This window comes from Salmo trutta, chromosome 12 (assembly GCF_901001165.1).
Source record: "Salmo trutta chromosome 12, fSalTru1.1, whole genome shotgun sequence".
Taxonomy (NCBI): domain Eukaryota; kingdom Metazoa; phylum Chordata; class Actinopteri; order Salmoniformes; family Salmonidae; genus Salmo; species Salmo trutta.
In genome coordinates, this window is record NC_042968.1 from 66,770,453 (window position 1) to 66,786,145 (window position 15,693).

The following is a 15,693-nucleotide window of genomic DNA, read 5'->3' on the forward strand; positions in this document are numbered from 1 at the left end:
ATCAGACTCCCCTGAGCCTAAACCAAGCACTTCACTTTAGAGAGACGCAGAGAGAATATGTGTCAGCTTGTGTGTCTGCACGTCTATCCGTGACTATCTGTGCTTCAATCCATGTGTTCGTATGCATCTGCCTCAGCGTGCTCGTTTGAGTCCTTGTCCTTCCTTTTCCTGTTTACTCCTTAACCTAATTTATTGTGCTGTGATTCCATTCAATTAGCAATTGCACAGATATTATCTCATTGGAGTAGAACAGCAGTTTGTCCTTATCGATATCAAAGCCAATCTGGATGAAACAGATTGATTTCATGAGGCTATTCTGATGCACCTCAGTTTCAGGTTTTTCTGTTGGAACTCATCGCGCCCCCTCTGTTCTCACCCAGTCTCCCCCGGTCCTCAGATAGCCCTCAGCTGTGAGGCATTCACTGCCTTCTCCTCCTCATGCTGTGCAGAGCTGACATCAGTTGTTGTTCAACTCAGACTGTCTATTCTACAGGTAACTACCAAAATAATTGAAACACCAACATAAAGTGTCTTAATAGGGCCTTTCGCCACCAAGTCAGAACAGCTTCAATGCACCTTGGCATATATTCTACAAGTGTCTGGAATTCTATTGGAGGGATGCGACACCATTCTTCCACAAGAAATTCCATAATTTGGTGTTTTGTTGATGGTGGTGGAAAACGCTGTCTCGGATTCACTACAGAATCTCCCATAAGTGTTCAATTGGGTTGCAATCTGGTGACTGAGACGGCCATGGCATATGGTTTACATCGTATTCATGCTCATTAAACCATTCAGTGACCACCCGTGCCCTGTGGATGGGGGAGTTGTCATCCTATGGGGGCATAGCCATAGTAGCCAAAATAATGGCCTGACCAGCATTTTTATACATGACCCTAAGCATGATAGGATGTTAATTGCTTAATTAACTCAGGAACCACACCTGTGTGGAAACACCTACATTCAATATACTGTTTCCATTACTTTGGCAGTTACCTGTATGTCTGCAGTGTACCAAGAGCTATGCCACTTGTATGTTTGATGTAACACTGACAGAGAGATACTGTGCAGTGCTCATTGTGTCACCTGCAGGTCCTACAGTATATGACTGTGTTTCTGTGTATTCTCCAGGCTCAGGTTAAAGCTGAGAAAGAGCATGAGGGAGCGGTCCACCTGTTAGAGGTAAGTGGACATGGAGGTCCGATGGGCAAAATGAGGATGGCTTCGGTGGCTGTTTTCAAAATGGCTGTCAATTGACTAATATGTGGTTTTGTTTGTGTATGCAAGACACATTGACGCATATGAAAAATATCTCCATTGTGTTGTTTGAATTCCACCAAATCCATATTTCCTTTCATGAAAAGCTAGAGTTTTGAGGTAAGCCTGGTTCATCCCAGGTCATACTCCATACTGTATTTACACTGAACAACAAAAATGTAAACGCAACATGTGAATTGTACCAGACATTTTCCACATGCACAAAAAGCTAATTTCTCAAAACTGTTGTGCACAAATTTGTTGATATCGCTCTTAGTGAGCATGTCTCCATTGCCAAGATAATCCATCCACCTGACAGGTGAGGCATATCAAGAAGCTGATTAAACGGCATGATCATTACACAGGTGCACCTTGTGCTGGGGACAATATGCGGCCCCTTTAAAATGTGCAATTTTGTCGCACAACACAGTGCCACAGATGTCTTACGTTTTGAGGGAGCGTGCAATTGGCATTCTGACTACATGAATGTCCACCAGAGCTGTTGCCATTGAACGTTCATTTCTCTACCACAAGCTGCTTCCAACGTTGTGTTAGAGAATTTGGTAGTGCGTCCAACTGGCCTCACAGCCACAGACCACGTGTAACCACGCCAGCCCAAGACTTCCACATCCAGCTTCTTCACCTGTGGGATCGTCTGGAGGGGGGACTCATTCTGATTGGCTGGACCTGGCTCCCCAGTTGGTGGGCCTGGCTTCCAAGTTGGTGGGCCTATGCTGTCCCAGGTCCACCCATGGCTGTACCCCTGCCCAGTCATGTGAAAGCCATAGATTAGGGCCTAATGAATTTATTTCAATTGACTGATTTCCTTTATGAACTGTAAAATCAGTAAAATCTTTGAAATTGTTGCATGTTGCATTTATATTTTTGTTCAGTATATATAGCTTTTTGAGGCTTTCGTTGAGTGGTGATTTTAGCTGTAATGAGAATAGAAGACTTTTACAGAGAGTTGGGTCAGCAAAACCTGCTCATAACTCTCTCTACGACTCAGTGAGACCGCTCCACATCGCCATTGCTCAGGCTCAGCTCAGGAGCTCTCATACCAGCCATGGCACTAATGGTTCCTGGAGAAACCTCTTTTACAGACAAAATTCAAAACGCAACCATCCAGATGATGAAATATATCTACAGTGTAGAGGAGATGCATTAGGAGGACTGGCACTGTTCACATAGAACTCCAATAGCGTGCTCAGTTACTGCGTTAAAACGAGTTAACCTAGAGAGGAGATGACACTAAGATTATCTAGGGACATGAGTATTGTTCCTTTCCATCATTTATGGTTCTCAACACTGTCTTGGCTTTGATTTTGGGTGTTTTTTATTTTGTTTTTTTATATTTATTGTAAGTTACTTGAGATTCCCCATGGGGGACTCGTTCTTACTTGTTTTGTAATGGTTCTCTTTTCTCATTTATTTACATGATTTTGCATGGATTACTGTATTACGTATGCATTGATCTCATACAGTGTAAGTTTGATTTTGGTGTTTGTTTTCTTTCATCTTTGTTCAATGTCATTGTGTGTTTCTATGTGTTTCTTTTGTGTCTGAACAGAACCATTTGGACAGAATGCAGGTATTTATGTTTCCTAACCTGAAACATCTAGAATCCCCAATGTTCATCATCTCCATGGTCACATTCGTCCTATAACCTTTAAATAATCTCAGTGAATCACTTAGGCTCTAATTCACATTAGTGCATATGTTATAAAAGGTATGGTAATTAGGCAATCAAACATACTAATATTGTATTCAATTGAAGTATATCAGATGAACAGAGCCCAGTGCTGGTACTGCATCACACTATAGATCCTCATTTGCCTTAGATCCTCTGTACTCCAGTCCAAGGTTGTGTCCCAAATCACACCATATTCCCTATATCCCTCAAACTCAAATCTGGACCTACAATCCAGTTCCACTGAATTTTTTAATTGTTCTACTCTAATCAGGGACTAATTTAGACCTGGGACACCAGGTGGTGGCAATTAATTATCAGGTAGAACAGAAAACCAGCAGGCTCTGGACCTCGTAGGGTAAGAGTTAATTACCCCTGCCCTATATAGTGCACTACTTATGACCAGGGCCCATAGGGCTTCGGTCAAAATTAGTGCACTGTATAGTAGTCCACTATACAGTGGCTTGCGAAAGTATTCACCCCCCTTGGCATTATTCCTACAGTATTTTGTTGCCTTACAACCTGGAATTAAATATATTTTTTTGGGGGGGTTGTATCATTTGATTTACACAACATGCCTACCACTTTGAAGATGCAAGATATTTTTTGGGGGGGTGAAACAAACAAGAAATATGTAACGGCCGTCGTTAGAGAAAGACCAAGGTGCAGCGGAGGATGTGTTCATCTTGAATGAATTTTAATACAAAAAGAGAACACTTGACAAAATAAACAAAATGACAGCCGACAGTTCTGTCAGGTACTAACAACGAAACAGAAAGCACTAAACAGAAACAATCACCCACAAAAACCCAAAGGAAAAACGGGCTACTTATGTGTGACTCCCAATCAGCAACATCAAACTACAACTGTGCCTGATTGGAAGCCACACGGCCAAAATCAACGAAACAAACCAACCTAGAAAAAAGAACAGAACGCCCACCCAATGTAACACCCTGGCCTAACCAAAATAACGAGCAAAAAAACCCTTTCTATGGCCAGGGCGTTACAAAATGAGACAAAAAAATTGAAAACTTGAGCATGCATAACTATTCACCCCCCCAAAGTCAATACTTTGTAGAGTCACCTTTTGTAGCAATTACAGCTGCAAGTCTCATGGGGTATGTCTCTATAAGCTTGGCACATCTAGCCACTGGGATTTTTACCCATTCTTTAAGGCAAAACTGCTCCAGCTCCTTCAAGTTGGATGGGTTCTGCTGGTGTACAGCAATATTTAAGTCATACCACAGATTCTCAATTGGATTGAGGTCTGGGCTTTGTTGACTAGGCCAAGACATTTAAATGTTTCCCCTTAAACCACTCAAGTTTTGCTTTAGCAGTATGCTTAGGGTCATTGCTGGATGGTGAACCTCCGTCCCAGTCTCAAATCTCTGGAAGACTGAAACAGGTTTCCCTCAAGTATTTCCATGTATTTAGCACCATCCATCATTCCTTCTATTGTGACCAGTTTCCTAGTCCCTGCCGATGAAAAACATCCCAACAGCATGATACTGTGGTGATGAGAGGTGTTGGGTTTGCGCCAGACATAGCGTTTTCCTTGATGGCCAAAAAGCTACATTTTAGTCTCATCTAACCAGAGTACCTTCTTCCATATGTTTGGGGAGTCTCCCACATGCCTTTTGGCGAACACCAAACGTGTTTGCTTGTTTTTTTCTTTAAGCAATGGCTTTTGTTCTGGCCACTCTTCCGTAAACCTGACTCTGTGGAGTGTACGGCTTAAAGTGTTCCTATAGACAGATACTCCAATCTCTGCTGTGGAGCTTTGCAGCTTCTTCAGTGTTATCTTTGTTCTCTTTGTTGCCTCTCTGATTAATGCCCTCCTTGCCTGGTCCATGAGTTTTGGTGGGCGGCCCTCTCTTGGCAGGTTTGTTGTGGTGCCATATTCTTTCCATTTTTTAATAATGGATTTAATGGTGCTCCATGGGATGTTCAAAGTTTCTGATATTTTTTTATAACCCAACCCTGATCTGTACTTCTCCACAACTTTGTTCCTGACCAGTTTGGAGAGCTCCTTGGTCTTCATGGTGCCGCTTGCTTGGTGGTGCCCCTTGCTTAGTGGTGTTGCAAACTCTGGGGCCTTTCAAAACAGGTGTATATATACTGAGATCATGTGACAGATCATGTGACACTTAGATTGCACACAGGTGGACTTTATTTAACTAATTATGTGACTTATGAAGGTAATTGGTTGCACCAGATCTTATTTAGGGGCTTCATGGCAAAGGGAGTGAATACAAATGCAGGCACCACTTTTCCGGTTTTAATTCTTTTGAATTTTTTTAATAAACAAGTAATTTTTTTCATTTCACTATTTTGTGTATGTCTATTACATGAACTCCAAATAAAAATAAATTTAAATGACAGGTTGTAATGCAACAAAATAGGAAAAATGCCAAGGGGGTGAATACTTTTGCAAGGCACTGTATAGGGAATATGGTGCCATTTGGGACAAATACCAGATGTCCTGATAGATCCAAGCACATTTGATTTCCTTGTTTCCTTTTTAAACCAATCAGACCAAAGTAGTGGCTCCCCGATGGCTGTTCATTCATCCTCAGTTTCTGTATCTCAGCCCATCTTGCAGCTGAGTGTTCTGACTCTGAAGTGTTCTGACTCTCTAGTTTTATCGCTGGGTGAAACCAACTTTCCTCGTGACTAGGACCCTGGCTTGCCTTATCTCTTCCTGTGCAGGCCATGGTGTTTCAGTCTTGTAGCTTTCAGAGAAAACCCAACGGTTGTTAACTCAAGGCTCTAAATGTAATCTCGGAGCTGCTTAGATAATGTCTTTAAAGTACATACTTTTATAAGCCTCTTAACTCGTCACACTGCTTGGCCTTTGTTATCAAAGTGTATCAGCGTTGCACAGCCTCTACTTCCAGATCCTTTGATTACTCGGCAGGCAGTGTTTTTGATATGAATGAGCTGTTCTAAGCTAGAAATGGCTCTTTTGGGATCCCGTGCCATAATTGGTTCAGCTTGCGATCTGCAGCACTAGTAAAGGATTTAAGCCAATGATTAGTTTAACTCATATCCATGTAGTGGTATATTACTAACATGTTATTAACATAAAACATGCATTTCCTTGCAATATAGTGTATCCTGTTCTAAAGATTTGCTACATAGGAACCCAGAAACCCTCCTTCCATTGACCGTTTGTGTCCATATCTCTCCCCTCCACACATCCCTGTCTACGGAAGGTCAAGGTTCGCGACCTGGAGCTGAAATGCAGGTCACAGACTGAACATTTTGGCCAGCTGTCCAAGGACCTGGAGGATTTCCGTCTGGAGGCGGATACTGTAGACATCCTCAGCACTGAGCCTTTCTCCAAACACGACGTTCCCTTTCACCCGGAAAATAAACTCTCCCAAATCCTCAACGGACTGGCAGCCCAGGCAGGGAAAGGTGAGCACTCCCAACTCCCAACGCTGCCCTCTGAGAAAACATTATGGTGTCAGACGACATAGATATGAAGCAGAAAAGTGCTTATCACTAGAGAATAAAAGTATATACATCATGTCTGGCATTTTATTCAAACATTGTATCTCATCAATCAAGACCAAAAGACAGTTCTGAAAGTCTATGTGCACACCCATGTTTGTGCTCCAGACGAGGAGGCTCTCAGTCAGTCATTATGCCTGGGTAATTAATGAATTCAAAATTGAACGAGACAGTCGTTTAATCTAGTTGTCACAACAATGACCTTTGCCAGAACCCTGTGGGTTGAGGTTGGGAGAGTGGAAGAAAGACAGGGAAAGTTGGCAACTAAACGGGCTGGTGTGAGTCACAGTAAGGCCCCGCTTTTACTTCAGTCCATCTCAGCAGAACAGGCTTCAAGGCCAGTCTGGATCACTGGAAATGGAAGGAATGCTGCTTTATTCATGATCAATGACACAGCTCATTGATCAGCGGGCTGATACTGTATGTTACATCTGCTAATGAGAATCAACACGTTAGTATTCTAACCCCACATACTGTAACCTGCCAGTTGAACACACAGCAGAATCATCGATGCAGATACTGTAGATCAGAAGCCTCTGAGATACTGCTCTAGATATCCTCTTCTCTCGCTTTACTGCAGTGAGAATGCTACTGTACGGTTGTAATCTGGTAGCATGATGAACCAAATCTAACCACCAAGAATTCAAATTTTATATTTTTGTCTAAGATGGGAAATTACCTAGGCATGGCTTTGTGTAGAGGTGTGGCTGCTAGAACTCCGTGATGGTAGTGTCCCGTTCCGTGTCAGTTATATCTTCAGAGAGTAGAGAGTGTTAAGCATCAGAGAAATGCCTTGCAGATGTATCAGGCAGAGAGCAGAGCCAGGTCCTGGCCATAAAGAGTGTTTGCTGTGTACTCCCCTGAACACGAAATCAATAGCTGTGCCATGAATGAGAGCAGAAGGAATGACAGATGCTCTTTATTTGGTGTGGAAATCGATGTTTCCCAGGCGATGAGAGCTCGGCAAACACTCGGCTGATATCCAAGTTCCTCCGCCCACTGCAGATCGGAGATAGAGACAGGCCGGAGCTGCTGTCTGTCAATCCCCCCCCCGTGACAACGAGCTGCCCCAGCAGCCCGCGACGGGCGACCCCCTCAGAGGTGGGTCCTGCTCTCTTCTCTTCTCATACAGAGACAAAGTTGCTAAAGCATGAGGGTGCTATTGCTCAAGAGATGGGCTATTCATGGATGAGCTGTATACTAGCACGTGATAGCCATCAGCTGAGCAATAGCTGTAAAACCAATTGGTTTAGCACCAGACAGCAACATCAATTGTCAGACAGTAGAACTAGACAGTATGTGAGTTCTGGGAAGTTTTTCTGTGTCAGATCAGTCATTCCACTGGAGACATGATTATGAGTGGCAATGATCATAAGCAAAGCCATTGTGTTTGAATTGGTTTCGCCTCAGTGGATCAGAGTTATGGTATTTAGATGCAACTCTGTGATTGCTTCCCTGCCCGTGTGTTTCCCAAGATGGAGGATGAGATCCGCCGTGCACCCAGGTCCAAGCCTCGCTACACTGGCACAGTCCGTCTATGCACCGCCCGCTACAGGTGAGACCAGTGGGTCTGTCACACAACACCTGGGAAAGCTGAATCACGTATAGCTTGCTGACACTGAGCAGCGCCAGAAATCCACACATAACACTCTGGACCAGTGCTAGATCACTTAGTACCTCCACATGCACATCAGAAGCACTATTTTCTCCATAAACATCTTGTAGTATATATTGTAGTCAGGAGCACATCTACAGTACCAGTCAAAAGTTTGGACCCACCTACTCATTGAAGGGTTTTTCTTTATTTGTACTGTTTTCTACATTGTAGAATAATAGTGAAGACATCAAAACTATCAAATAACACATATGAAATCATGTAGTAACCAAAAAAGTGTTAAACAAATCAAAATATGTTTTAGATTTTAGATTCTTCAAAGTAGCCACCTTTTGTCTTGATGACAGCGTTGCACACTCTTGGCATTCTCTCAACCAGCTTCACCTGGAATGCTTTTCCAACAGTCTTGAATGAGTTCCCACATATGTTGAGCACCTGTTGGCTGCTTTTCCTTCACTCTGCAGTCCAACTCATCCCAAACCATCTCAATTGGGTTGAGGTCGGATGATTGTGAAGGCCAGGTCATCTGATGCAGCACTACATCATGCTCCTTCTTGGTCAAATAGCCCTTACACAGCCTGAAGGTGTGTTGGGTCATTGTCCTATTGAAAAACAAATGATAGTCCCACTAAGCAAAAACCAGATGAAATGGAGTATCACTGCAGAATGCTGTGGTAGCCATGATGGTTAAGTGTTCCTTTAATTCTAAATAAATCACTGCCAATGTCACCAGCAAAGCACCCCCACACCATCACACCTCCTCTTCCATGCTTCACGGTGAGAACCACACATGCAGAGTTCATCCGTTCAACTACTCTGCGTCTCACAAAGACACGGCGGTTGGAACTAAATATCTCAAATTTCGACTCATCAGAACAAAGGACAGCTTTTCACCGGTCTAATGTCCATTGCTCATGTTTCTTGGCCCAAGCAAGTCTCTTCTTATAATTGGTGTACTTTAGTAGTGTTTTTTTGCAGCAATTCCACCATGAAGGCCTGATTCACGCAGTCTCCTCTGAACAGTTGATGTTGAAATGTGTTTGTTACTTGAACTCTGTATAGCATTTATTTGGGCTGCAATCTGAGGTGCTGTTAGCGTGTCCTCTGCAGCAGAGATAACTCTGGGTCTTCTTTTCCTGTGGCGGTCCTCATGAGAGCCAGTTTCATTATAGCGCTTGATGGTTTTTGTGACTGCACTTGAAGAAACTTTCAAAGTTCTGAAATTTTCCGGATTGTCTGACCTTCATGTCGTCAAGTAATGATGGACTGTTGTTTCTCTTTGCTTATTTGAGCTGTTCTTGCCATAATATGGACTTGGTCTTTTACCAAATAGGGCTATCTTCTGTATACCATAACTACCTTGTCACAACACAACTGATTGGCTCAAATGAATTAAGAAGGAAATTAATTCCACAAATTAACTTTTAACAAGGCACACCTGTTAATTTAAATGAATTATAGGTGACTACCTCATGAAGCTGGTTGAGAGAATGCCAAGTGTGCAAAGCTGTCATCAAGGCAAAGGGTGGCTACTTTGAAGAATCTCAAATATAACATATGTTTTCATTTGTTTAACACTTTTTTGGTTAATACATGATTCCATATGTGTTTTTTAATAGTTTTGAGTTCTTCACTATTAATGTAAAATGTAGAAAATAGTCAAATTAAGAAAAACCCTGGAATGAGTAGGTGTGTCCAAACTTTTGACTGGTACTGTATGTTGAACCCTCCTCTCTCTTGTTGTGTAGTTACAACCCTTATGATGGACCTAATGAGCACCCAGAGGCAGAGCTCCCCCTGGTGGCTGGGAAGTACCTGTATGTGTACGGCACGATGGATGACGACGGCTTCTACGAAGGTGAGAGGGAATCCAGGGTTACTACACACTTCACCACTAGCATCAGTAGCAACATATGCAATCTCATTAGCATTATGAAGGCTTTTCCATCCATGGCTACGCTAATTCTCCTAGCATCCCTGGCCCAGATTTCAGCCTGCTTCAGCAGCTCTGGTGAGTCATCACTAGCTGCCATGGGTGGTGGTGTTGGTGGTGGGTGAGATTGCCTAGTGTTAGCCTAGCTCCTGCCTGCCTGGCTGCTTGGAGATGGATGGTGTTTGTATTTACCACAGGGATACTGGGGCTCAGACCAAGCTGTTGTCAAGATGCAGCCTGATCCCCGTAGCTAGAAGGCTAATACGGTAAAAGGGCTCTGATTAATCACAGACATATTCCCCTGCAGATGGAGAGCCATCTAGGGCCTCCCAGCCTCACTAATGTACTGACTGGAATTACGAGATAGAGAGGGAGAGGACTTTGAAAAGCAAGTACAGTACTGATGAGAGAAAGAGGCTGGTGGTCACTATAGTAAACTGGGTGCGATTTCATACGCACCCTCTCCATTGTGCAGGAATTGTTTTTTTCACCCCTGTACTTCCTGGAGAAATTGATGACATCATATCCCTACCTTCTCTGTTTGATTCAAGAGAACTGTCCCAACCTTGGGGACGGGCACCACAGAGTCTCTCTTTCCACACCAGTAGTACTCACACTCACAGATCACACTTGCCTTGAATCACAAGGGCTCTCGTCATTATTTTTCTTTCTCTTGTTTCACTAATGAGATGGTCTATTTTTAGCTGATGGTAACATTTGCAGCAGGCATGATTAAAGGCTTGAGCGTTACATAGATTCCCCCTGAGACAGCCGTGCGAGACTGGTGTCTTTACCATCAGGCTGCTGTGTATCAGAACAGAAAAGAACAGAGTTCCTGGAAGGTGTTACTGTGTCTGCCTGAATAATCACTCAATAAAATCTTCACTGCCAGCTAATACTGAGTGATATTACATGTTGTTGATAATTGAAATATCCATATTCTGATAGCTCTTTTGATCTCGTCTTTACATACCTCATTGCCATATAAATATATTAGACATTCCTCTATACATTCTAAAGGTACTTTTTCATTTAATTATTTGGAGTATACTGTATGTTTTGGGACGAGATTAATAGAGGAATTTGAAGACATAGGGTTGTGAGTTTGTATTTTCTTGATAATAAAGTAAGCATCTCTTTCTGTCTCTGTCTTTGTGTGCTCCAGGGGAGCTGCTGGATGGCCAGCGAGGGCTGGTCCCCTCCAACTTTGTGGAGTTTGTCCAAGACAAGGAGAAACCATCCATCCAGCCAGGGGACACAGGGGAGGACCTGGGCTCTCTGGACAATACCTCCCTTGGCCTAATGGGGGCGGATGGAGGGCCCCCTCAGGATGGGCTACTGGGCTCCACCAACCCACTGGGCCCCTGCAGTAACGGCACAGGCCCCCTGGATCCTGAGGATCTGTCTGATGACATTGTGCCTTACCCCCGGAGGATCACCCTAATCAAGCAGTTGGCCCGTAGCGTCATTGTGGCCTGGGAGCCTCCCATGGTGACTCTGGGCTGGGGAAACATCAGCTGCTACAACGTGCTGGTGGATGGTGAGGTGCGTGCCAGCGTGCCCTACGGGGGCAGGACCAAGTCTTTGTTGGAGAAGCTGGATCTGGACACGTATACGCACCGCGTGTCCGTGCAGAGTGTGACAGACAGGGGACTGTCGGACGAGCTGCGCTGCACCCTGATGGTGGGAGCCAACGTGGTGGTGGCACCATACGGCCTGCGTGTGGACGACATCCTGCGCGACTCGGCCGAGCTCTCCTGGTTGCCCAGCAACAGTAACTATGGGCACACGGTGTTCCTGGATGGGGCGGAGCATGCGGTGGTGCGGCCGGGGAGGTACAGGCTGCGCTTCGTCAACCTCAAGGCCATGACGGTGTACAAGGTGAGGGTGGTGGCCCGGCCACACCAGGTGCCATGGCAACTGCTCATGGAGCAGAGGGAGAAGAAAGAGACTGCTGTGGAGTTCTGCACACAAGCTGCTGGTGAGGCTTGGTTCTTCTTAAGTCTAACTGGTTCTTTTGTCCAACATATGTTATATGTTATTTTGTCCAATACATTGTTTTTCTGTCATCTATAATGTGTTATGGAAAGGTTGGATAAAAATCCATTGGACTTTAGATATAGACCATTAAAATAGATAGATAACTCATGTCTTTACCCGTGCCATGTATGTCTGTTATGTTTTGTCCAGGTCCTGGACCATATTCCAGATCAGGTCAGAAGGAAGACCAGTTTGTTTATGGGAAAAGTAGGAAGTAGTTTTTGATTGGCATGGGTAACTGACACATTGAATGAAAACAAGCTAGCAGCACTTTAAAACCTAAGAAACGATTATGAGTAACTTCCTCAGCTTTTCCCTGCCATCGGCTTGATGCTAATATACATTATAAATTAAGTTACGTCCCAAATAGCCAACTATTCCCTATATAGTACACTAGTTTTAACCAGAGCCCTGGTCAAAAGTAGTCGACTATACAGGGAATATGGTACCATTTGGGACACAACCCTAAAGCTGCCGAAGTAACTCCCTCCCACTCGATCCTTAACTGAGATGAGCACATCAGTATCCGTGTGCATTTCCCTGTGCCTGAGCTGTGACATCCCTGTGACGTCCTGCATGGTGTACCCAGTGAACCAGGAGAGAACAGGCTGTACTCATTCAACTCACACTGACGCCTCTCACACATAAGACACACACAGACACAAACATTGACAGACACACATAGACAGACTATATAGACGGTCGGCCACACAGACCCATGCACACACACACAAACATGCACACATGCATACACACTAACACACACACTCATGCTTTCAGTTGGCCTTGGGCCTCCCTTTGTGCCTTCTACTTTCATTATTTTCATCATACAATACATGGCAAGCAACAGGGCAATGCTGCACATAAAACATTCCAAATAGCTTAGCTTATAAATGCTATATCGATAAATACACTTGTATTCCAAAAAGCTTAGCTTATGAGTACTATATCGATAAATGCACTTTTATCTGTTTGAGTGACATTACAAAGAGTTTGATTTTAACCAGATAAGACGTTTCATGCATTTGGGATTCACTCTCAAAACAATCCACTCAAAATTGACCAGATATTGCATGACATTTAAATTGTGATTTAATTGGTGTATGCAACCAACATTGGGAAAGCGAACTGCTTTGTGTATTATAGACATGTCACAATCATGTAATTCACAACAGAAAGAGATGGGATTAAACAAGTTAACAGCACTTGGTGTCTCATGAGTGCTCCACTCACCTCCACTCCCTCCCTGTTTGTGTGTGTAAAACCTGTGTAGACAGTATCTAATATTTCATCCCCCCTCCAGGCCCCCCACTACCCCCTCAGGAGGTGCAGGTGCAGTGTGGCCAGGCCCCAGGGGTCCTGCAGGTGCGCTGGAAGCCCCCTGTCCTCTCACCCACCGGAACCTCCAATGGAGCCAGCGTCATCGGATATGCCGTCTGCACTAAAGGACAGAGGGTGAGTGAGAGAGTGGGTGGTTGAGAGAGGGTGCAGTGAAGGTCAGAGGGTGAGTGAGGGAGTGGGTGAGTATGTGCACTAAGGGACAGAGAGTGAGTCAGTAACTGTGCGCCAAATGACAGGTGAGTAAGGGAATACCCTAAGTGACAAAGAAGTGAGGGAGAAAGTATGCACTATGTGAGAGTGAGTGAACTACAGTGTCAGAGTACGTGACATATGTGTGTAATCGTGTCATTGTTGTTGTGCCACTGATCTACACACAATACCCCACAATGTCAAAGTGGAATTATGTTTTTAGAAATGTTTACAAATGTCATTAAAAATGAAAAGCTGAAATGTCTCGAGTCAATAAGCATTCAAACTCTTTTGTTATGGCAAAACGAAATAAGGTAATGAGTAAAAATGTGCTTAACAAGTCACATAATACGTTGAATGGACTCTATGTGCAATAATAGTGTTTAACATGATTTTTGAATGATTACCTCATCTCTGTACCCGACACATACAATTATCTGTAAAGTCCCTCAGTTGAGTAGTGAATTTCAAGCACAGAATCAACCACAAAGACCAGGGAAGATTTCCAATGCCACACAAAGAAGGGCACCTATTGGTAGATGGGTAAATAAAAAAAAAGCAGACACTGAATAGCCCTTTGAGCATGGTGAAGTTAATAATTACGCTTTGAATGGTATAGCAATACACCCAGTCACTACAAATATACAGGCATCCTTCCTAACTCAGTTGCCGGAGAGGAAGGAAACCGTTCAGGGATTTCACCATGAGGCCAATGGTGTCTTTAAAGCAGTTACAGAGTTGAATGGCTGTGACAGGAAAAATCTGAGTATGGATTAACAACATTGTAGTTACTCCACAATACTAATGTAAATGACAGAATAAAAAGGAAGAAACCTGTACAGAATAAAGATATTCCAAAACATGCATCCTGTTTGTAATTAGGCACTAAAGTAATACTGCAAAATATGCAGCAAAGAAATACAATTTTAGTCCTAAAAACAAAGTATTATGTTTGGGGCAAATCCAACACAACACATCACTGAGTACCACTCTTCATATTTTCAAGCATAGTGGTGGCTGTATCATGTTATGGATATGCTCGTCATCGGCAAGAACTAGGGAGTTTTATTAGGGTAAAAATAAACGTAATAGAGCTAAGCACAGAATTTGACAGTATGTCCATCCGGCCGCACAACCGCAACTGTAACCACGCCAGCCCAGGACCTCCACATCCAGCTTCTTCACCTGCGGGATCGTCTAAGACCAGCCACCCGGACAGCTGATGAAACAGAGTATTTATTTCTGTAATAAAGACCTTTTGTGGTAATAATACGTATTTTGATTGGTTGGGCCTGGCTCCCAAGTGGATGGCCCTATGGCCACCCATGGCAGTGCCCCTGCCCAGCAGTCGTGAAGTTCATAGATTAGGGCCTAACAAATTTATTTAAATTGACTGATTTCCTTATTGTAACTGTAACTCAGTAAAAGCTTTGAAATTGTTGCATTTATATATTTTTTCAGTATATACAAAAATGTGGGTGTTATTTTATCTGTTTTTTATCTGTTTTTATTGCCAGCTTGAGTTACCTGGGGTGACAGAGTTCCATGTAGTCAAGGCTCTATTTAATACTGTCCGTTTCCCAGGCTCTGTTCTGGACCGGGGGACTGTGAATAGACCTCTGGTTGCATGTCTTGTGTGGTACTCATGAGTATCCGAACTGTGGTCCAACTGCTTGAACAGACAGTTCAGTACCTTTAACACCTCGTACCAACACTTATAGTGATGCACCAAGACCAATAGTGATGCAGTCAATCTCTCCTCAACTTTGAGCCGGGAGAGATTGACATGCGCACCACTGACATTCACCCTCCATGTACACATCTATGTGCATTACATGCTGCTCTGTTCTGGACCAACGGCAATTCTCCAATGTTCTTATTTGCCGCACATGACCACACAACTGGGCAGTAGTCCAGGGGAGACAACCTGCCTGGTTGATTTAGATGTCAAGAAAGCAGAGCAACGTCTTATCATGGACTGACTTCTTCCCATTGAGTCTTTATGTTTTGACGATGATAGCTTGCTATCAAGGGTTACACCCAGTAGTTTAGTCTCCTCAATTAATTGCCACATTATTCAGTAATAGATCTAGATTACGGGGCTGTGGTGGA

General features: G+C 43.6%; 1 protein-coding gene across 13 annotated transcripts in view; it reads left to right on the forward strand.

The window, feature by feature from the left end:
• Window positions 1–15,693, forward strand: part of LOC115204019 (RIMS-binding protein 2) — a 109,999-nt gene that overhangs the window by 82,051 nt on the left and 12,255 nt on the right. For 7 of the 13 annotated variants that reach the window (XM_029769219.1, XM_029769223.1, XM_029769221.1 and 4 more), the window contains 9 exons: window positions 1,132–1,182; window positions 2,828–2,848; window positions 6,163–6,367; window positions 7,413–7,564; window positions 7,939–8,018; window positions 9,827–9,936; window positions 11,177–11,992; window positions 12,202–12,258; window positions 13,355–13,506. In XM_029769219.1, the coding sequence (XP_029625079.1) occupies window positions 1,132–1,182; window positions 2,828–2,848; window positions 6,163–6,367; window positions 7,413–7,564; window positions 7,939–8,018; window positions 9,827–9,936; window positions 11,177–11,992; window positions 12,202–12,258; window positions 13,355–13,506 (1,644 nt within the window). The remainder of the gene's footprint in view (window positions 1–1,131; window positions 1,183–2,827; window positions 2,849–6,162; window positions 6,368–7,412; window positions 7,565–7,938; window positions 8,019–9,826; window positions 9,937–11,176; window positions 11,993–12,201; window positions 12,259–13,354; window positions 13,507–15,693) is intronic. The other 6 variants (XM_029769227.1, XM_029769232.1, XM_029769225.1 and 3 more) reach the window with 5 other exon arrangements.